At 38.3% G+C, this 23,544-nt stretch overlaps 1 protein-coding gene across 17 annotated transcripts in view; it reads right to left on the bottom strand.

Moving 5' to 3' along the window:
• Positions 1-23,544, bottom strand: part of TCF4 (transcription factor 4) — a 351,707-nt gene that overhangs the window by 31,458 nt on the left and 296,705 nt on the right. For all 17 annotated transcript variants that reach the window (XM_030336279.2, XM_030336272.2, XM_030336273.2 and 14 more), the window contains 5 exons: positions 18,973-19,078; positions 15,115-15,248; positions 9,380-9,512; positions 1,549-1,616; positions 323-401 (listed from right to left, as the gene is read on the bottom strand). In XM_030336279.2, the coding sequence (XP_030192139.1) occupies positions 323-401; positions 1,549-1,616; positions 9,380-9,512; positions 15,115-15,248; positions 18,973-19,078 (520 nt within the window). The remainder of the gene's footprint in view (positions 1-322; positions 402-1,548; positions 1,617-9,379; positions 9,513-15,114; positions 15,249-18,972; positions 19,079-23,544) is intronic.

Genomic DNA, 23,544 nt, shown 5'->3' with positions numbered 1-23,544 from the left:
TTTCTCATCGGAGATGACTTGTTGGGAGTAGGTTATTCTGTTGAACATCTTCTACAGAGCTAAGATCAGTTTAAGAAGTAAGTTTTCTGTATGCCTGTGTATTCTAAAAACATCTAATTTTTAAGAAAACTTTTGGATGTAAATGGCTATACTTTCATATGGCAGTCTCTCTCTCTCCCACTCCTTTCCATTTGTCTGTTCGGAAATGTTATGTGTTGCGCTTTTGGAGGGAGTGAGTTTCCGCCTGCCAGACCAGGAAGCATGAGAGGGAAAGCATTTTCGCAAACCGGTACCGTGGCGGGGTTGGATTTAGGTACAGTACCTGAGAGAGAAGGAGGAGAGCCGACGGGAGTTGAAGGGTTTGATGAAAAGCTGTTGTTAGTGTGATCTGGAGAATAGATCTTAAAACAGTGGGGAGAAAACAAACAAACCCTCATTTATTAGGAATAAAGAGTCAACAATTCTTTCAACGACAAAGTGTCATTCCAGTCACCTAAAAATTGCAACTTACAAAACACATGTAACAATCAACTGTAGCACCAATATTCTCAAGTGGAAACTTTTGCAATTACTTTAATTTTCCAAAATAAGGATTATGAGGTCATGGAAGATGGTATGGACAGAACTGAACAGGCTCAGCTGACTGTACTTCTAGTCCTTTCCCTCCCATGTCCTACCATCACTCTGTGGCCATGAGTAGGTCACACGAACACCCCAAACCTTCCTTTCTTACTCCATCAAATAGGTTAGACAGCATCATCCCTTATGATTTTCGTTCGTTTCTTCTCCATCGTGATTAAGGCATTTGATGCCAAGGCACAGGAATGCCCAGATTAAATATAAACTTTTACTTAGGTCCCAATGCTAAATCAAATTTATTTTATGCTCCCAATGGTAAGGAAAAACCAAGTTAGAGCAACAAATTTCCACTTACATTTGCAAATGACCATGTTTAGCTTTTGAAGACCATACGGGTATACTCCCTCAGACAAACGAGGGGGTGCTACTTGGTCACTAGTGAACATGCAAGAAATGTCCCATTCTCTAGGCTCCTCGCAATGGACGGGCAAGGCAAAGAAGCCGAGTCCCCAAGTGCCGATTACATGACAATTTCTCACAGACCTAAGTTATGGAGTTACGGTCATTGTTTTTTTTTTTTTTTTAGTAAGTGCCTTTTCCAAAGGGTTTTAGAACTGCCCCCTGCAAAGTCTGTCTTAGCTGGTCAATGAGCCCCATATGATTTTAGAGAAAAATAAGAAATCAAGATAGACAATCTATACACCACAAGGCCCTGAGAATATCTGCAAATCCATAACTGAGGACTGCTTAACGCCATTGTGAGGAGACAGGCTGGAGGGGTCAGCCATTCGCTGGAAGCTTCAGAACTCTCTTCTCAAATTTTCCAATAATCATTCTGCAAGAAGGCTAGCATTTCCAGAAATCTAAGCTATTTGCCATTCATTTTCTACAATTCCAAATGTCCACTTCTGCTTAAAGTTCACCCTTCCACAATGGTACATATGAAGTCCAAAGTCAATATTTCCTCACCGAAGCAAGTGCTTTCCCCAGAGCATCTCCAGTCTGGGAGCTGCCTGCTGCCCCGCTTCCTCTATTTGCTGCAAAAACAAAAGGCAGAATATGAAAAACCAGGCAGTGAGACGTCTAACAATTTTCTATTCCTGGTCCATTTACTCACAATCTAATTGCATTTTTAATGCTAATTATAACACATTAATCTTTAATTAGCATTAATTTGTTTGCTGAGGTAGATGTCAAATACATTCATGTTACTTTTTTTACAGATAAAATATAAACCTGACACTTTGGTTTAAAGATGAAGTGTTTCAGTTGCTATTACTTGGCCCCCTTGTTGCCTACGAGTAGTTAGTGCTGAATAGTAGGTAGCACCTGAAGTTCATTGCTAAGAAGTATGCAGTACTCAGGTCTCTGAAGCCCTCAAAGTTTGCCTTTTCTCTGTATTTCATACAGTCAGTAGAATTGTCTTCACAAAGAATTTATGTCTCCTTTCCATTTTTTAAAAAAACTGATACACAGTAAAACAAGGTCCTCCTCTCAGCAAAATAAAACAGGAAGTCTACAACAAGCCTGGCTTCCTAGGAGAGAAAATATTTTTAATATTTTAAATAATACATATTCTCCACATACTCAGGTCTGTGTTTACATTATAAAACCCTGAACTAAAAATCAATAAAGGTCTCAAATTCCAGAGACAAAATAAGTCTACATATTCAGAAAATTATCTGTCATCTTTTAACACTGGTATTTTTAACCACAAAAGAGATTCTGAACCAAGTACCGTTACTAAAAAGATGCAGATTCTAGCATGTGATTCAAAGTCAGCTCTATTTAACAGTGTTAATACAACACCTACAACATTTGGCATATTACATTTATTAAGGCCTCAACATTAGCAAATAGACATAGTATTTAAATAAAACCTATTAAACCCAAGGACCTGGTTTCACTATTCTGTGAAATAAGAAAAGGAAATCTTAAGTCAACTGATTAATCCAAGCAGAACTTCACTGCATACAACATAATTGAAAAAAAAAAAAAATTCCCAGGCGTAACCTTGACCCAAGAAAGCACACTTTGCTGACAAATGTGTCATCTGCTTCCAGATCTGTAAAATGCAGTAGTCGGGTCAGATCTCAAGTGGTTGAATTCTCTGCTTCTCTAGGTTATAATTTCATTCTCCTGACTTCTGCTTAGCATAGTTAAATTATGCTTGCTATTTTTATATATTTATATGTTGGGTATGTCAGTTGGATAATCTTTTGATGTGTGCTTGATTTGGTTAACAAAACCCACACCCAGATTCATTCGTTAATTACTAAAACTGAAAGAAAACTGGTAGGTGATAAAAAAGAACACAACCACTTTATGACAAAACAAAACTATTCTTTTTTATATCACAAATTCATAATAAAAAAGTATATTGGTTATTAGCACTAAGGATTATGGGCTGAAGTGCATCTTTGAAATGACGGTCAGACATACAATTGAGCTGGTGGAAGGAACTCACGGATGTCAATAATATTAAAAATACTTAAATGTAAGAGATAACTGAAATTATATCTCCTGTGAAAATGAAAATTTCTGCATTGAGGAGTTCTTTAAAAACAAAAGACAATTCTAAAGAGAAAACAAAAAAGATTTTGAAAACACAGAGAGCACTAACATCTTTTTAGCATGTATTATTGATGGTATTTGGGGGCAAGTATATACATTTTTTTTCCTACAAGCAGTATTATCAAATATACCTAAAAATTAGATTTATCAGTCAAACTAATTTGTGATCTGCTTGATTAGAAAACAGATCTTTGTGAAATGGAATTTCAGAGCCACACTAGAAAAAATTGTATTATCTAACAAAAAAACCCCCTAAATCAAAAGAGACAAGATATCGTTTCAAGTACAAATGAACTTTGCTACAGTCGTAGCTTTGAAAAGATTAATTCTTCCTTTGAACAACTTTAAAATTAGAAGGACAAACTTTTCAAAATATATTTTCATGAAAACTCATGGAAGTGTTTTAGGAACATAAATGTTATACAAGTGTAAAATCACACGTTAGAAGAGATAAGATATATCAGTAGGATTACTTTTTGTACTACAACTTTCTAACTAAACTTTCTATTAGTGCCTGTTTTATAGAGGGAGATACTAGGACTCAGGAACTAGAATAAAAACTAGCATCAACTTCTTAGCTCATGTTGTCATGAAAATGTTTCAGAAAACCACAAAGGCTACTCGTGGAGGCACTGGTGAGAACAGACTATGTTTTTCACATGAAGCCATTCTACCTTGTAGCAGCTGGAGGGCCAGTCCTAAGGGCTTAAATTTCAAAGCAGTTTACTGGGGCCAATTTGCCCTTTCAGTTGGAATGCCTTTTGTTCTGTTCCAGGAAACGCTGGAGAAGACACATTTTCGAGCCCCTGAACATGTTAAGCTACATGGGCCCTTCTCTTAAAGATTTCTCTTTTTGTGTGACTGATAGGTCAAAAGGCACAGATAAACAGGAAGTGAATTTAAATTCTCAAATGGCATAATCTTTTTTATACTGAGTAGTAATAGGTCATGTTTGGCTAAACATACTTCTAATTAAACTTTGTGCTCATCAAGTCCACTTTTATGGCTTTAATGTGACGGGACTCAATTACTGTTCCAGGCCCAAGTTTTTGTCAACTCATAGTGTTAGAAATTACCAAAATTCTCATATAAAGGAACAGAGATAAAAACTACTGTTCCTACTAGGCGAAGCCTGGATTGATTTCTTGATATTTTAGCTCTAATCAATTTCTCTTGCTCAAGAAAAAAAACAAAAACAAAACCAAATCAGTCTCTAAAGTGGTAAGGTAAATAGGAATGGAAGATGAGCAGCTATTAAAAGGAACTGCAATTTTGTAGGAGGATTTGAGACTGCCAGCCCCCAAAGCATTATTCAGATGGCTTGAACACAGGTGCTGTTGCTGGCTAGAAGTTGGAGCAGAAAGAAGGGTCTGGTATCTTTGGTTTCATGTGAGACCTTGGTCTCAATCTCAGCTTTGTGGAAATGGCAATTCCTATTAGAACACACCCTAATCAAAACACCAGGATGACTGGGCACTGGCCCCTGAAAATCAAAATTTGGAACAATGTGTCATCCCTTTATTGCACACCCATAACCTCAGGCTGGAAACATCGTGAAGATACAAAATGAATAAGAAGTGCAATTCATAGTGTATTTGTCTGGAAGATAATGACAGCTTTAAAATTTAGGATTTTCTGAATTGTGTCTAAATGACCCTCGTGTTCTTAAACTATTAGAAGCAGCATACAGTGCCATGAGCTCCTCTCTGTAAGATGACAAGAGAAGGAGCTTTTCTAGCACTCTTCCTACACATGAATAAAGACTCAAATAGAGGCTATAATGCACTAATTTTTAGCAGGAGGGATTCCTAGGAATCCAAGGGGGAGGAATTGGGCCCCATGACCATGTGCAGGAAATGGACGAGAAGACTTAAATCAAACTAGTTTATTGTCCTCCGTTGGTGGTCTTTGTAACTAAGATGCCATGTCACTGCTGGATAAAATCCATATTACTCTTATGCTCTGTGCCTGTTCATCACCCAACTGTATTTGAAGGCTCAAGATTCTTACAAAAGACAAAGTGAATATTATGTGACTACTCTAATAATAAAATTACTGTGAAACCAAGTCCTCAAGGGGAAATGGACATACTGTTTCTACTAGAAAAGCCACACACTAAAATGCATCATGTCATACAAACATGTCATTAGGAGTGAACGTTGTAAGCCAGATTAATTTCATGAACCAGATAGATATTCCAGGGTAATCTTTAGCATATGTTGCATTAAATCAATCTTGGTAGTCTGTTCCTTCAACACTGTTTGGTTTGAGGTTTAAAAACATTGGAAGTACCATGCATTAGAAAGCAGGCCAGTTAAAGACTAATGAAACAATAATAGTTATTATAACCATTATGTTAGTTTTATGCCCAATTCCCTCCGAGGGGAAGAGAGTGTGTGTAGCCTCTAACAACCAGGGGTCACACCCTGGGAATGTATACAAATGGTATTTCCCAGTGGGCAACTGGAGCACTCTTGTCCTTGAGGAGTCTAGAGGACTGTGTTAGAACAGGCAGTGCTCTCAAACCTTTAGATCAAGAAGGGGTATTAGACATTGTAGGTAAGAAGGAAATACGTAAACAGTAAAATATAGAAGGCTGCTGTTCTTAGAGATTTCTATCCTCTACAAGCTGGTATCTAATAACTTACTACACTTCCTGTGCGTGCATGCTCACGTGAAGAGGCACTGGACTGGACTGCTTCTGATATACACCCAGCAGCATTACATCCAAAGAGTTTTAGGAACAAGGTTAAAAGGCACTGATGGTGGTAACTGTGGAAAGCTCTGGATTTAGCTCCTCTCTAACTGGGGACTGTACCAGTTGAATTACTAAGAGTCCATGCTGTGTCCCATGCATTATATTCATATAATCCCAGGAGCTTAATAGGCCCTTCTAATTCACAAATGTCTAAATAATCTCCAGAGTTTGTTGGCAAGGCTTCAGAAGAAAGTAGTGGACTATATGCCACAAGTAAAATAAACTACAATTCACTCGAAAATCTACGGATGAATGTGTCATTAAAAAAAAAATCCTGTCATTATAATCTGGGTAAATTTTGTCTTTCTTAAGTATTTCTTTAAAAATGATATTGGGCATTTAAGGGCAAAAGAAAACAAAACAAGAAACAACGATCACTCTACCGAGTCAAACACAAGTCATCTGAAACCATGGCAAGCATCTTCCATTTTTGAAATGCAGAGGACAGAACCAGGGGCAAAAGGGGCAAAGTGACTCCAGGGGGCTCCCTTCTGAGGGTTCTGAGCTTACATCTCACACCACGTGCATTTTGTTGCTCTAGGGGCAGGTCAGGACATTGACTGACTTCCAGGAAGACACATTATAACGCGAAACTCAGAAGTGGGGCCATGATCTAGACTGAAAAAGCAGCTAGCTTCCTAAGACATCAACGCCATTTATGAAAAGATTGCTTTGCCTTGCACTTTTTTACCAAGAAAACTTGAAAAATGTGATGTCCATGTGTTAGTGCTTGAACCCCATTCTTACGGCATTAGTATTGCTTATAGTCATTTTCTACAGAATCATGTGTGTAATCTCAAACATGTGTCAGGCTATGTGTTCCCTATTTACCAATTATTTAATTAGCTCTGTTTGTTCTTTGAGATACAGGCAATGTAATATTTCTTTATTTCCTGCATTTCAGAATGAGTGAGTATATGCCAAATATTTTCAAAAGTCTACAGATGTATCCTATTAATCCATACTGTTTGTCAGGGAAGTATCACTAACATCAGAAGAGAAATCTTCTCTTCTTGTTATACAGACATGCTGCCTTCCCTGACTTCTACCACACTCTGAAAATCCATCCAAGGCCTAGGAAAATTAAAGTGTGAAGAAACATGAGCCATTTGACAGCATGCAATACTAAGGCTTATTATCATATTTAAATTTTCCTCTGTATTTTAATATAAGAAATTGGAGGACATATTATTTTAAGAAAGAACATTCTAGAATGTTCTCCCTTAACATAATCCTTAAGTAATAACTGCATTTATGCAAGTTAATAAAGGTCTGTTCCTCCAAAAAGCTGAATTACCATGTCTACTTATTTCCTGAAAAGATTATAAAGCTTTCTCACATTCTGCTAATAGATTTTGACAAGTATACCCATGATTACAGAATAATTTATGTAATAAAGTTATTCTTAAAAACCTTTTTCTGGGTTCCAGAAATCTCATGTTTTTCTCTGTAAAATTAAAGCTCTTTTATCATTGCCTAGACCTTCCTTCCACTTGAACAGGGCCCTGTGGTCTATGTACCAAGTTCACTCCCTCTTTAGTATAGAGGTGGGTCCGTCAGGATGCAGTAGTCACCTACTGCTCCACGCTGTCCAGACCAGATGAAGAAGGAGAGCAGACATTCCTTTTCATCCACAGGCTAATGATGAGTCAACCATCTTAAGTAAAGCAAATCTCATTCCCACTGAGACTTGTGGCCATGCTGACCACAGCTCATGGAAAATGATTATTCCATCTCATAACATCTCTTTCTTCCCAAGTTGCGGTGCCTCTCTCCCAGAAAGGCTGTTTTGTCAATCAATCAACAAAATTTTTTTTCAGACAGTGCCTGAGTATGTTTTCCTCAACTCAAGCTTTTGCTCCACCTTTATACCTTCCTAAAAAAAGAAAATTACTCAAACCACAAGTAGACAGGAAATCTGCCGTGTAAGAGGATGAATGACCGGTCATCCTTCTTTATAACTAGACCTCATGACTGTAGAGAGGGGCTTTCCATTTGTCAAACCACATTGAAGTGAAATATGCTTTCCTCACTCTTTCAGTTCTGCACTTCTTTCTTTCTTCTTGTTTTTCAAATCTGCCAAAACTGCATTGATAGCTAACCCAACTTCCCCATGTGACCTCTGTCCATAGCTCTCCAAGGTCAAACTGATGCAACACACTTGTAGAAGCTTTGTTATGAAAAGCTACAAAAATGGAAACTCTTATAAATTTGTTTCTTAGTGAGACATGATAGCGAAGGGCTGCTAGGTGGTTAGTCTCAAGTGTGAAATACATTATTGAATAAGCAGGGAGTGTATTATTTAGGCAGAATTATATCTGCAACATTTCAAAGTACATCTCTTCCCTTTCATCAAAAACACTCCCACATAAGTGATTCACACCACTTTCCCAAGTCCTATGGACTCTCTGAAGAAAATGAAAAACTGCAAAGAGCTAAGGGGAATAAACGGAAGGATTATTCTGCCACACATTCTTCTCTCGAAAATGAACAGTTTATGTTCTCATCAGCGACCCACTAGAAGTGATCTTGAGGCCAAGCAGGGTGTGAGTGTGAGCTAGTACCAGAGCAGTGGCAACCAGGGAAGTCTGAGGTTTTAGGAGACCCTGAAGCACCAGGCTGGCCTGCTCCTCGGAATGGCGGAGTCGTTGAGTTGTTGAAGGTGCATCTGGAAAGGGGTGGCTGCCTCCTCCCCAGCCTGGGACTCTTTCCTCCAGGGACAGCTGGACACCTGCCTAGCTCCTCCCTCCAGGGGACAGCGCCGGTGGAGGAATCTTTTGTCCAGAGAGACAATCACAATGGACATCAGGGAAAACCAGGGATGACGGCTGAGTTCTTTTGGCAGCAGCGCTCTGCTTGGCCTCAACTTCTTAGTAAATCTGCTTGAGAGAAAGCAGTACATGCCTTCTGGCCCACTGATGCCCAGGTGTCTCCTCTCCCGTAAGGGAGCAAACGCTTCTTTTCCTCTGAAGGACTCCACGATGCCACATTCTCTAGGAGGTGAAGCCTTATTAATAATCTCCTGTGAATTTCATAGGAGCTAGTCTTCAGATGTCATGGGTAAGAGCCTAGCACGGTGACTGGGGCTTGGGAAGTGGTCAATAGCTACTATTAGGAGCTAACCTGCCCCCTATCTCATTAGTCTTCGGCGGTTTGTCTTATAAACATTCATTTTGCTTACCGTTTAGGAATGTGAGAAGCAAGGTAGTTTGGATCTACTGAAAGCCTTGCTCAATCTAATACCTCACAATGAACAAAGTAGCCAAATTTCAGTTTCTTATGATAAAAAAAAATGTGATTATAGACAAGCCAATGCCTATTTCTGTTTGGTTCATGTATTTTCATTCAGTTACGTGACAGACATTCATTGCCTGATTGCCGTTTGATGACGAGGAGAAAAAAGAGGTCCTATATTATTAAGCCGTGACATTGACTGTCGGCGTCAGAATCGACATTTCCATGACTCACCCATTATACTGTCTGTCCCGTTGGCAGGAGGCGTACAGGAAGAGGTGCTGTAATGGTTTGTGCCACTACGATGGAAAGTGGACATCGGAGGAAGACTGGAATTGATGTCTGCTGAGGAGTGTGATGGATAGCTCTATAGCAGGAAGCAGAAAAAAGAGACCATATTCAACCATAAAATACTTAACGGGTTAGGTTTCTAATACTTCTTTCAGAACTCTTCATTTTGCAGGAGATAGCTCTTAGAATTTCAAAATATCCAAGAGTATATTTGACAGCTTTCATTTTTCAAAGAATAAAATGCAAAGACACATAGTTATTTGGGTTTGCATCGAATGTAGAAGAATACAATGGCAATACAGGACAGTGAGAAATGATTATAGTCTCTGAATCTAAAAATTACTGCTTAAAAGTATCTCTGAGATTTCAGCAATGTAAAAGACCGTTTCTACTATTAATTTTTTTGTATGAACTACTGATCAAGTAAGAAAGATTCCATGGTACAATGAATAAAACAATATCATGACCCATGGGGTTGACATTACATTTCATCCTGAACTTCTTGACACTAAATGGTGAAAACAGTCAGCCTCAAATCCTCTTCCTGCAAAACTGGATCACCTTCCTGAATTCTAGTGAGAACAAAATGGTAAATGAAAACATTTTAAAAGTACCAATGATTAAATACCTTTATAAATATCAGTATGTAAAACAAATCAATGACTCTATTGAATTAAATTGGAATGAACAAACTGAGAAGGACTGATTTGATTTGAGTTCTTTCTTTCCATGTCCTCCTCGTTAGCAATCTACCAGATAGCTGACCATGAAAAAGGCATATCTTTACAGAATCATTTGTTTTAAGTTTGGCTTTAAGTTCAATTATTATCCTAATTGTGCAATAAGCTGCTTTTCTTGGGGCATATCACAGAGCCTGTAAAGAAGCAAATTTGTTGCTACTGATCGATCTGCTGGGGAATGAGCAGATCACTAACAGGGACATGGTTGTTTACAAAAATACATCAAACTATTTCCTTTTTCAAGATAAAAAAGTACCCTGGAAAGTCACTCTCATAGGTATCTGAATGTGTTACAGACCTGTAAAGGAAAACTATTTTGGGTACAATACACTTTTTTTCTTATATGTAATATATTAATCAGCTATGGATTTTTATTACATCATTAGTAGAGATTCTATTAAAATTAGAGATTGAATATGATGCTAAAAGTCAGGGGTGCTTAAAGCCCAGGCATTTATTCATAGGAGTAAAACCCTGGTGTCTTGGTACTTCTGTATTAATTTTGTGAGGCTCATCTTGGGTTCTAGCTCTTCCTTCAGCATTCCTTCTAACTTCCAACTCTTGCATGATCTCTTTTCTCTGAATCCCTAATGTACTCACAGTCTGCACTGTGCCATTTAACACTTAATTATATGCTGCCTTTCATTGCTTTCTGTTTCAAGTGCATTCCCACCTATATTGTGAACCTCTTAAGAGGAGGGAATAGAGCTTATACTTGTGCATCCGATAGCTCATGGCTGAGTGCTGACCACATAATCACCTTATACACTCAATGAACATATGGTTATCGGTTGGCATTTAATAAATAGTGGACTGAAATACTACTCATTTGAGAGAGAACTAAACAGTCTAGAAAATGAACCTATGTTAGATCTGCCAATGACATGGTGGGTGCCCTTGAAAATATTATCTCTACATACATATTATCTCTACATAAAATAGTCCAACTGAAAGGTCAACTTCAGTGAAAAGGTTGAGATGATACCTTCACCTTTCCAAGTTCCCAAGAAAATCTTTTAAACTTTTTAATTTTATGGAACTCTTTGCTTGACCCCAAAATTCCTTAGGCCACCTGTTAAGCTCATTTCTACTTGCTGCTTACAAAATACCCCAAGTAGCCCATGAAATTTTCTCTGAATAACAATACAACGGGCCCGTTCCACAGTACATCTAACCCAAAAGACTGGGGAAGTCACAGAACATAAACTTACAACAACTATCTCTGCTCGAGAGCTAAATACTGTAATAAAGTAGAGAAAAAGAAAATGAACATAGAAGGAGGAAACTGAAAGAAAGAGGTGGTTTGCCTTCATTTCCACACAGTGGTATTCCATGCTGAATTTCTGAAGAATAGAGAAGCTTTACAAATCAGTCCCAGATATGCAAAAATGAAAACAGTGGAAAAGAATTTTGAAAAATATTTAAATGAGTATATAATCACAGGGTGAAGCAGGAAGAAGATTATCACATCAGGGAAATTTTCTACACACTTTTAACCTGGCGTAAAATCGGCACTAATTCAAGATTTAACAGACAGAGGGTTAATCCTGTGTTTAGAGAATGACAGAAAAAGTCCCACCCCATAGGTTTTAATGGGGAAACCAACGCAATCCACGTAGAGTATTTAGGGACCATCGATGACAGGTGCCCTCAACCTCTCTTACTCCAGCTATTGATGCCGTCTGCCCTGCTTGCTATGCATGGAAAGGGGAGACTGAAAAAGAGCTACGGCTTTACATGCCTACTATTTAATTATGTTTACTTATGATACCCAATTAATTATAGCATATTTGGAGCCTTCTGACAAAGTACTGAAAATATTTCTATTAGTGATGTTTTTAGCAACTTATGGGGTGACAATTCAAAGATTAGAAAATAAGTGGTGGCACATACAAAGAATAAAATCCTGCTTTGGGCTAAGGCAAGGTTTCACAATGTTGGCACCATTAATCTTTTGTGCCAGACAATTCTTTGTTGTGGGAGGCTCTCCTATGCATTGCAGTATGTTTCCCAGCATCCCTGGCTTCTATCTGCTAGATTTCCTGTATCACCTACTCCCCAGTCATAATATCCATGAACATCTTCGGACACTTCCAAATGTTCCCTGAGGGGGTCAAATCACACCTGGTTGAGAATCACTGGGGTAAGGGTTTATGTTACAAAAAATAAAAGAACTTGTCTTTTATAATACACTGCTAGGCTCCTAGGACTATTTCACTCTGTGGCGCAAAGACCATGCCTAAACCATGCCAGACAGAGGACTCTATTCTATTTCTAAACAGAACTCGGCCAAGTCATTCCAAACTTAAATCTGCAACAACCCATTCCAAAGCTTAACCACAAACTCCATTCTTCTGAGTGATTCTGTATGTACCTCTGTGACATAGTAGAGATTAGCTGTGGGATTGCGTTGTAGAGGCTGAAACCATAAAGGGGATTGGAAGAATCAAGCTTGGGGTCTTGACGGTTACGACCGAAATGTGTGGAATTTAGGCTCTACACATCCTATTACAGCATGGTATAAAGAGATGAAGACAGTAACATTTCTAAAGTGTTGTATCTTTACAGACAATACGAGTTTGGCCCAATTATGCCCCCAAATCTCTTCTTTTCCTCACACAATGCCTTTGTTCTGCATGAGACTGGCCAAAGCTACAGGCAAAAATTGTGAGGAATTACCATTATTTTCAAGTGAAAAGTCACTAAGTGCCTACTGCATACTCACATTTTTCTTAATCAGTGTCAGATTTCTGAAAGGCATTTCAATGAGAGATTTTCAAATGGTTGAATACTGAAATTACAATGATTACTAGATATAATAATCCAACAGTTTCCCTACCAGTGAGAAAATTCATTAGGATACATTACCAGAGACCTAATTCATTTACCATTAAAAAAAAAAAAAACCTTATATCTCTAAGAACTGCTAAATAATCATGTTTAAGAATGAAAACTCTGGGTTCTATGACAGATAAATGACATTACAAAGATAGCATCTGATACAACCTGTTGGTCTACTCCTTCAAATAATCTTTCTTCCTGGGTTGATAATATTGTTTTGGTTTTAAGGTTTCCAACAAATTTTTTTCTAAAAGGAATGTAGTTGGTTTCCTTTTTAAAATTACACTTTTTATGCATTTGAGCATTTTTTAAAGATACCTCCGCCCATGCAGTGAATTCGGGATAAAATCAAACCACCTACATCAAAATTCTACAGCATGACAGTAAAAGAAGAAAAGAAAGAAAGAAAGAAAGAAAGAAAGAAAGAAAGAAAGAGAAGGAAAGAAGGAAGGAAAATATCAAATGGACAACTCTTAGAAGAACTGACATTCCATGTTTTGTTAGTTAATACTGCCAAATCTTTTATTTGTAATCAAAATTTTCCTTGCTCACAGGACACATGAAGTTTTGGTCATGAGTTCCTTAGAGAAGTGGAAAATGATGATGGGAAATAAGGATGTTGGCCAAGAAGAAATTCTAGTATAGTAATAGTTGATATTTCTTTAAGTGTTTGTTCTAATACCTGAAAGGAGGGGAGAGAAGATAAAATTTGCAAATTATTTGCTATTTACTGAAGATGTGCTAAAATTTGAGACAGTTTGATTTACAGATGATATAAACTTGGCAGATGATATCAAAAGGCCAATTCTATCTCCATCATGTGCCTCTCCTCAACAGATAGGCTAACTGACCACAGTGTCTCTATCACTAGGAGTAACTAAAGAGGTATTTTCAAAGATATCAGAAACTGTAACTTCTGGAATGTTTTTATGTTGTCAGAATAGTATAGAAGTTACCTTTTCTATATCTCTAATGGTTAAGCAAAAGAGAGGACAGACCACAGAAATCCAGAAAGTACTATTTCTTATAGCAGAACAGAGAAAGACACACGAATCTCGTGTTAGGAGAAGAGAAAGGGGAAATTTCAAGACGAAGAGTAGTGACACAGGTACCAGGAAGGATCACTGGATAGGCCACATCCTTTTTGTATCTGTAGGATTACAGCTTCATACATTTTTAAAGCTATATTACTGCCCAAGGGGCTCAGTCCCCACCTTAATTGCATCTCAAACCTAACTCATGATCTAGAAGCAGTCTTTCCTCCACATAATGATAGACTTAAGTTCATGAGTGGATTCTGGGCTGTGGGAGTTTTTGAGGCTAGAAAAGATCAGATGATCAGATGAACGCTGCTTCCTTCAAGATAAAGCGCCACATTAGGATGGATGAGTGTAGGCAATGGGTGGAGTGGCCACTCTGGTAATGAAAACAAGGTAACATTCTACAGCTCAGCACTTTTCAACTGAGTAAGGCAAGGGAGCATCAGGGGGAGGTTGGGGAGTATGGAGTTATAGCTAAGCTACTGAACATTGGGAATCCGATCTATACGGAAACCCCATGGTTGCTGTTTCTAGTGGACTGTATGGGAAACAGGAACTCTTTCCTCTGGGTGTGGCACCAAGGGTCAAAGCTGTCACCAGGGACAGAAGCCGGAAAGAGGAAGTGGAAAAGCCCATGGGAGATACAGGTCACCTACTCTCAGTCTACTGACTGTCACCCTGCCCCCTGCAGTATATTCTTCAAAACTACAGACAGCAAATAAAAAAAATAAATAAGTAAAAGGATCCACCATAGCTGAAATTCTGCAACTCAAATGCACTGTGTCTTTATGTGCCAAAGGAGCCTAACACTGTCGTCAAGAAAGCACAGAATAAGACACAATGAACAGAAGAACAATAGCAAAGAGAATCCAGAAAGGGCTTACAAAGGTGTTCTGATTTAGGTAGGTCTTTGATCACAGAAACAATATAAGAATGATGGGTGTATACCACTTTTACTTTCATTTACAGAGTCCTTGTGTGCACGCATGGGAAGACAGAGGATGAGATTTCAGAAACTAGCTGTGTTGTGTCCAGAATCATGTAAATCTGCCCTTACCAAACGTTCGTGTGGATGCAGGCTACAGTAGCTGCTAGACTGTGGAATATGAGAAGAATTGCCCAACATTCCTCCGTAGCCAGGCTGATTCATCCCACTGGAGGAGCTCCAAGGGTCACTGCTGTGATGGCCATCTGTAAAAGACAAAGAACACCATGACTTTTCTGAGGCATTCAGCCTTGCCTCACAGAATAGGGTTTTTTCATATACTTGAAAATGGCTGCCTGTTGTGTATCCGCCTTTGTGCTGTTTCACTGATTACATCAGAAGACAGTCAGCCTCATTTTTCCCCAAGTGGTTCTATATCGCCAAACAAATGTAAATATTTACCATAGGCAGTGTTCTTGGTAAAAATTCAGCTATAAAAGAACAACGCAATACATTTCTATGTAGAGTTATGTCAAGTCTGCAAGGTAAACAATACTAAAGAAAACATTTCTTTTTTTTTTTTTTTTTTTTTAATTTATTTTTGGGACAGAGAGAGACAGAGCATGAACGGGGGAGGGGCAGAGAGAGAGGGAGACACAGAATCGGAAACAGGCTCCAGGCTCCGAGCCATCAGCCCAGAGCCCGACGCGGGGCTCGAACTCGCGGACCGCGAGATCGTGACCTGGCTGAAGTCGGATGCTTAACCGACTGCGCCACCCAGGCGCCCCAGAAAACATTTCTTAGAAGTCCCCTGACCTCTTTTTCTACAAAAACTAAAAGTGAAATTGTGCCTAAATTTCATGGTAAAAATAAAATTCTCGACACATTACAGAGTTGATAAGTTCACAAATTTTAAAAGCATACAAAGAAATAAGTAATAATGAAAAAGAACATCTCAGACTTAAGAGATCAGATTTCTTTCTCGTAACATACATAGAATTAATGTTGAAATTGCATTGTGACTTAAAGGGAGCAGGAGTCTCAGATACATAGTTCTGAAATTTCTTTTGGCATATAGTTCTATAGCTATCTTAAGCTTCAGTAGCCATTGAAAGGGTACACACCTATCGTAAGTTAAATATTATGCTACAGACAATTTTGAGAGGTTCTGGATTTTATAAAACCGTAAGTTAAAAAGAGGTTTAAAATGATACGGTCATTATATGAAGTACCTTTCAACATCAAGTTAATTTTTTGTTAACACCATATTAAAAACATTTTTATAGATTCTTTTTCTTTTCTGGGTCTACTGGCCTAGAGGTTATTACTAGAGGTCACTAATGTTTGGCTGGGTTTCTCAGATGAAGGTGGTCGGTGGGGGTTGGGGGGGTGGAAATCTATGTGGTTGCTGAATTCAAAGTTTCCCTTCTTCTAATAGTTTAACTAAAATTATTGAACATCAGCTGAATGTGGGACCATCAGCTAGGTCACAGCATGGCCTGTTCTGCCTCCTTGAAAATAAGATTATTTTAACATCTGTATGTGTTGTCTAATAAAAACCTTTTGCAAATTTAAGCAATACATGAGTTAAATCTGCCACCATACACCACAAAGCTCTCTTTCACTGAGATTTTAAACACAGAAATTAGAATTCCAAAAACTGGAATAGTTTAAGGACAGGGAGGGATGATCAATAGACTTCTTAAAAAAAAAATCATGTCTGTGATTTTGACAACTCAGGAGTTTTAATTAGAGGGTGGAAGTTCAAGAGAAAAATGAGAGGTCACATAGTAGTGAGTTTGAGATACGCTCCTGCCAGTCTCTAAATATCTTTCACCTGCACTGTATGTCTCTTTAAGCTCTGAACCCTCAGGGCACCATATGCCCCCCTCACTGCAGGAACCGGATGGGATACTGTTTCTGCGATGATAATGTGAAAACACCAGGACTTTCAAAAAGTTATTATTCATGTACTGAAGACTTAGCCTTCAGACAGTGGAAGTTTAGATGTCACCTTAAATTCAAATATGAAGTTAAGGCCCTAACATTTCAAATAGATGGCATCTATGACAAATAAATTGAGAATGTGTATCACTGAATGAGAGTCTCCTGAAACATTCTGACAACATGATGCAGTATACGGAAATACATTTAGGATTTGTTAACACACAACACTCTGCTTAGTGCAGTCTTATAAAAATACGTACTTTACATAAATTATGCTTTTCACAGTAAATTAATATTTATCACATCCCATGATCTGGCGTAATGTTGTTTGGAAAGAATAGAATTAGATGTGTGCAAATTAATTGTGCTCATCATAAATGTCAACTTTTTTTTTTTTTTTGCTTTCTTGGGCATTCATATGCAGAAAAGCCAAGTTTGTTCCCTGTATTTTGCGTGGTCTGCTATCCAGAAGAGCCTGCTGTTTTAATCTATCTGACCTCCCATGCGGTGTGCAGTTTATGCAAGCACCTTCCTGAAGGCAGACAGAAGAAATCTATCCTGCCAATTTTCTCGGTGAAAAACTGCTTTGAGTGATGAATCACTACAAGCACCAGTGGTATGGTTTCTCTGGTGGGTCATAAAAGAGGGGAGCTGATGCCTAAGTGGCTGGTTGTTTACAGCAAACTGGGATAAGGCTGTTGTCATGGCAGAGGACACACTGAAGTGACATACCCTGTGTCCCTTGGTGAGTTACACCTAGGACAGGTCACAAAGATAAAGGACCCTTCTGAACACGAGCTCTATTATGTGTGGAACAAATTCTCTCCAATCCTAAGAGACCCATTCAATTCAATTTCATAGATTTTCCATGGAATTTCACATGTGAACTCACAACCTAAAACAAGCTAACACTCTGAAGGACAAGACAATAAAGCCCTTTTAATCAGAATAATTTTGAGTGTGTCCACTGCAAGCTAAGTGAGACACTTAGCTGCCCCCCCTTGGTCTCACTGCTCCAAGGGCGCTCCCCTTCCCATGATATGGCCCTTCCCAGAGTAGCATGGAAAGGAAATCCCATGGCACTTTGCCAAGGCACACTCAAAAAAGGTTTTTACACCCAGGCAGGAAGAGTTAAAAGTTCTGCATACAGGTACAAGAGTTCTTGGCAAACTCCATGTCTAAATTTCAGAGTATTAACTTGGCAACAAGATCATCACATTTTGACAACAAGTGTCACAGGCTTACTGGGGACAAAGCCTTAGGTGCATCTCTGGACAGTCTATTCTTACAGGCAGGTGCTGTCACTCTAACCACCTCGGTCTTTTCCAAGCAGCAGTGGCAAGAGTATAAGCTCAGGGGGCACACAGCCACGTACAGTTAATTCAATATACTGCACAACTGGAAGTAAATATACTTTATCTACTTGAAACTGTAATTTTCTAAAACTGTCTGGGAAAAAAGCTGGGTCTTTTACCCAAAATCAATTTGCATGTTGGGATGGAGCTTTCACTGTGTAATGAAATCATACTCCAGTCTTCAGATAGGTTTGCTTCACCTTAAATGGGACTCTTGTTCTTACCTATAAATTAATAAGTGGCTGAAATTTTTATATGAAGTTATACATAAGGACAATTTGTTCCCAGCTGGCTACATCCAGGATGCTCAAAATACACACTGAACCAAAACACTTCCAAAAATACACATACGTTCTTCTTGGGGGAGTGAAGACGCTGAAATGATCCGTCAGGAAGACCATCCCCGTCAAAGCATCAGTTCTAAGTGAAGCCAAACAGTTTTATCTAAACTCATCATTGCTCAAGGGGATTTAACTTAAAAAAATAAGTCTTAGTAGAGTTTTAATTAATTGATTCATTTTTAACGAATTCAATTCCTAAGAAGAGCATGGCCTTCAATATTCTCTGCTTGCCTAGTATTCCATTTTCTTGAGGATCCGTTCAGCAGTCTTTTGCCCCATGCATGACCTGAGAAGACCTGGGGAGATTCTGCCCAGTGGATTTCCCCGCAGAAGAGGCAGCATCTTACCCTGCATGAAGAAGGAGCTAGGGAAAGTGCTGGCTGCTGGTTTCGAGGAAGGGTAGCCTGGCGAGTCCCTATTGTAGTCGGCAGTGCTTGCTGATGGAGCATAGACCTGAGGAAGGAGAGACAATTTAGTTTTCCTTGCTGCATTGAACAAAGCACCTCAAGGTCCATTACTTGAGAAGAAGCAGGCACTAAATGCTAAATTTCTATCATGTCCATCCCAGATCTGTCAAACCCTAGAACACTACCCCTTCCAGAATACAGAAAAACCATCACCACCACCACCAACAACAAATGCTGAGTATATCTGTGTGACTGGAAAACCGGGGGGCGGGAGGGGTGGATATTTTCCAGTCGTAGGCAAGAATACCGCGAACTATGTCTTGTTAAATGTATTATATAATACCCACAGGGCTGTCCTGTCCAAGCATCCTTTTTTTTTTTTTTTAAACATAGACAGCCTCTGAGCACCTGAAAGGTGAAAACAGAAGGGCATGCGTCAAGCCTCTCCCTTTTACTTGAACTTTGAATTAAAATTTTTACTTCTCAGAGAAAGAGACAGAGACCCAGAAAACGAATACACTATCCAGACCACAGAAAGTGACAAATACATCTTGGAATATTAAATTCCCATAGTGTCAGCTTTTTGCAGAGCTGCATGAAAAAAGACCATTAAAAGCCCAGATCTACATAGACCACCAACAATCAGCATGTACACAGGAAGAGGGGGGAGCACTCCTTTATAGCTCTTATTATATTTGTGTGTGCAATAAACTTAAAAAAAGTGTGCCAAAATCCTAATTTACTGAACATTCGTTTACTAATACTCATGAGAGTTGGAGAACCAGTCCTTTATAAAAATAGCCTGTGTATTTTCTTGTTTAGGTTTCCTTTAAAGAAGAGAGCATAGTGGAAAAGCATAAATTCATAAGGTATAGTTTAACTTTAATTGGTTCCCCCCTTGCCTTTTCTGCTAAATATAATTTTTTTAAATCCCTATTTTCTTTTGCTCCAAAAGTTCCTCTCTCCAGATGGTCGGAGAGACTGAAACACTGTCATCCTCTTGATGAAAATGGATACCTTCCTGCCTCCATTTTGAAGCAGGCAGAGGCTCACAAAATTGGCAGAGAGCCTGCAGTGATATTCACAGGTCACAGCAAAAGAAAGAGAAATTCACCAATAAAAAGGCAACTGCAGAGTTACCAAAAAATACTCCCATTTTTTTACAGTGCACATCGAATAAACACCCTAAGAAAAATTATATAATTGCTCTCAGAACACCATGAATCACAAACTAAGCATTAATACAAGGTTTAGGATTTCACAAAGGATAGGTCCGCAGAGACAGATGTGGCAAAATATGCATACACACACATACATCAAATAAATGCTACATATGCCCCACAGTGCCCTTGAAAATTGGGAGGTCCTGGAGATGGGACAAAACAAAAACAAACCAGAAAAACCTAGGCACGCTTTAGAAAACAAGGAATTTTCCTAAGTCATAGAGGGATATAAGCCCCATATTACATGGGCTATACTTCACTTTATTTTTTAGTTCTCCTCACATTTTAAATATATAAATGTCTATTTCCTTCTATTTCCACAGAGCTTACAAAAAGGAAGAAATCTTCTCAATTATCTCTAAGAGACAAAGAATAAACCTTAACCCAGGAACCCCCAAACAAATCAATACCCTAAAGTTCTGTCAAGCGAAACCCAGCATTTTCTTGGGAACTATACAACTAATAAACCGTTTGGGAAATGCTACTGAATGTATTTAGAGGAGGTCTTGAGAGTAGGATAACAAGATGAAGGAAACCTTACTATCTAGAGAAAGGGGAAATTGAAAATCAGATTGCCTCTGTGGTATTATCTATAGTACAGGCTGTTAGCCGGACAGCTGTTTGGCCATTGGTATTAATACAAGCTAAGTGTACTACGTATCACCCCAAGTTTCAGAAATTAATGTATGTACTGTAAAAGTGAAAATAAACTGTGACCCACATTATTAAACCATCTTGTATTTGAAAACAATCAAAATAAGTTCTTCTAGGATTATATAGTTTAATTTTAATTATATTCTACTACATTAACTTTAAACTTGTCATGTATATTATTATGTCAACACCATGTGATGGCACCTAACAAGTTTCACCTTTTTTCCCGATTTGGGCAGAATTGGTTGATATTTCTTTTGGGAGATAAGGACATATCTTTGGTAATTCTACTCATGTATAAGGAGGCTACTTGGACTATGAATTATGATCGAGTTCAAAGATCTAAGAATAAGATCATTTATTCAAAATTCTTAAGTACTGCCTGCATAAACAAGGGGCAGGCAGAGAGGGAGACAGAGAATCCCAAACAGGCACTGTCAGCACAGAGCTCGATGCGGGTCTCGAACTCATGAACTGTGAAATCACAACCTGAACCAAAATCAAGAGTCAGACACTTAACCGACTGAGCCACCCAGGCACCCCAAGACTCTTCATATAAGATGAAAATCTTATTAACAAGAAATGGACCATTGTTTATGGTAAAAAAAGGCATCTTTCCCACTTCAAATGACCTTTAAGGTAAAGTGCCCTATAGAACTGTTTATATAAATACACCTTGCACAGAACTATTGTACTTTTTTTTCAAAGACTTTATTTTTAAGTAATCTCTACACCCAACATGGGGCTCGAACTCACAACCCCAAGATTAAGAGTCACATGCTCTGCTGACTGAGCCAGCCAGGCACACCTATACTTTTATTTAGTTCAGCTCCCCTCCTCCATTTTAATAAGAAATTTGAAAATGGAATGGTCAAAGCAACCGCTCAAGATCTGCAATTTGCCCTACATGCACAACTATCAGTGGCACTTTATTTTAGGTTACTTTCTTTAAAAATAGTGGTAGAGGTGTAAGATGATATTTATGAAAACAGATTGATCATAATGCTCATACTTCAATTTATCCTAAATATTTTCATCTTTAGTAACCTGGATGACCAGGAAGCTGCTTCATTATTTTTACTTCAGTCAACTATTTTGCCAATTTCTCAATCAAAAGACTTCAAGGTATGGGTTTCAATAATGTATTTAATAGAGACACTAAATTCAATAAGAAAAGCTCACATACAACTGATTTTAATTATGCTATTTTAGGTAACTAGAAAGATGATTTGTTAACTAAATATATATATCTTTAATATAACAGAACAATGCCAAACGTCCCAGATACCTTCAAATAGTTAGAATCATTTTAGTGACTAACACCAAAAAATCAGTCCAATGAAAAATGAAATAAAAATCCCAAACTCTAGTTCAGTATATTGAAGTGACCCTATCTATGAAACATCAGAAAAGTCTAACGAGAAACAAAAATCTACACTTAGTTTTTCTCTGATAAGGCCGCTTAGATCAAGGTGACTTTTGGCATTCTGACTCCTCCCACAAGAGTAACCAAAGAAGCGTGAAATTTTGGTTGCAAAACTGGAAATGGGAAACTTGGCCCAAAGCTCATAGGCTGCAGCTCTTTTAGTGAACTATTTGTTGAATAAAAGCTTCATGGCAAACTAGTGGCAAAGTATAGTTTATGTTCAAATTTAGCACCATTATGTTTTCTCTTACATTTCTGAATTTAAAACAAAACCATGCATACAGAAATCTGAGTTTAACAAATCTCTCTAGATAACACTAACCCCTGCACTGATAAAAATAAAAAAAAAAAACATTTTCATACTATGTATTTGGTTTTTGTTGTACTTTGAGAAGTATTACTATATTATATTAGCAGTTCCATCCAATGTTCCTGGTTATCCTTTGCTCAGTCATCAAAGAAATAATACAGTACCTTCTTTTAAATAGAACCTTTGCCTATTAGAAAAGAAAACCAATCCCTCCCCCTCCCCAATCAACCCTCAGTTTGTTCTCCACATTCAAGAGTCTCTTATGGTTGGCCTCCCTCTCTGTTTGAAACTATTTTTTCCCCTTCCCTTCCCCCATGGGTGATGGGCGTTGAGGAGGGCACTTACTGGGATGATCACTGGGTGTTGTATGTAAGTGATGAATCACAGGAATCTATCCCCAAAACCAAGAGCATGCTGTTTACACTGTATGTTAGCTAACTTGACAATAAATTAAAAAATAAAATAAAGTCTTCCATTGTAGAAAGAGGGGAAGAAAAGTTAAATTTGGATTTCTTTCTTTTTCACTCTGCTCTGTAGCTTCCTCAGTGGTTAGGCCACAAATTTACTAGCTTTATGCCATTGAAAAGTTGAATAATAGTGCTGCTATTATGTTGATTATCTGAACAAATGTGACTTAACAATCAACTAACTGGTAAAGGCAGGATTTAAGTGGGTCATCAGTCCATATTCTTTCCATTAAAAAAAAACAAACACAATTTCTTGCTCTTAAAAGGCAAAAAGAGATATTTTATTTCATTAAAATTTTTTTAAACGTTTGTTTATTTTTGAGAGGGTTGGGGGAAATGGCAGAGAGATAAGGGGGCAGAAGATCCAAAGCAGGCTCCCTGCTGACAGCAGAGAGCCTGATTTGGGGCTCGAACCCTCAATCCGCGAGATCA

The sequence above is a fragment of the Lynx canadensis genome, chromosome D3, assembly GCF_007474595.2.
Source record: "Lynx canadensis isolate LIC74 chromosome D3, mLynCan4.pri.v2, whole genome shotgun sequence".
NCBI lineage: Eukaryota > Metazoa > Chordata > Mammalia > Carnivora > Felidae > Lynx > Lynx canadensis.
This window is presented reverse-complemented; position numbering and strand designations above follow the sequence as displayed.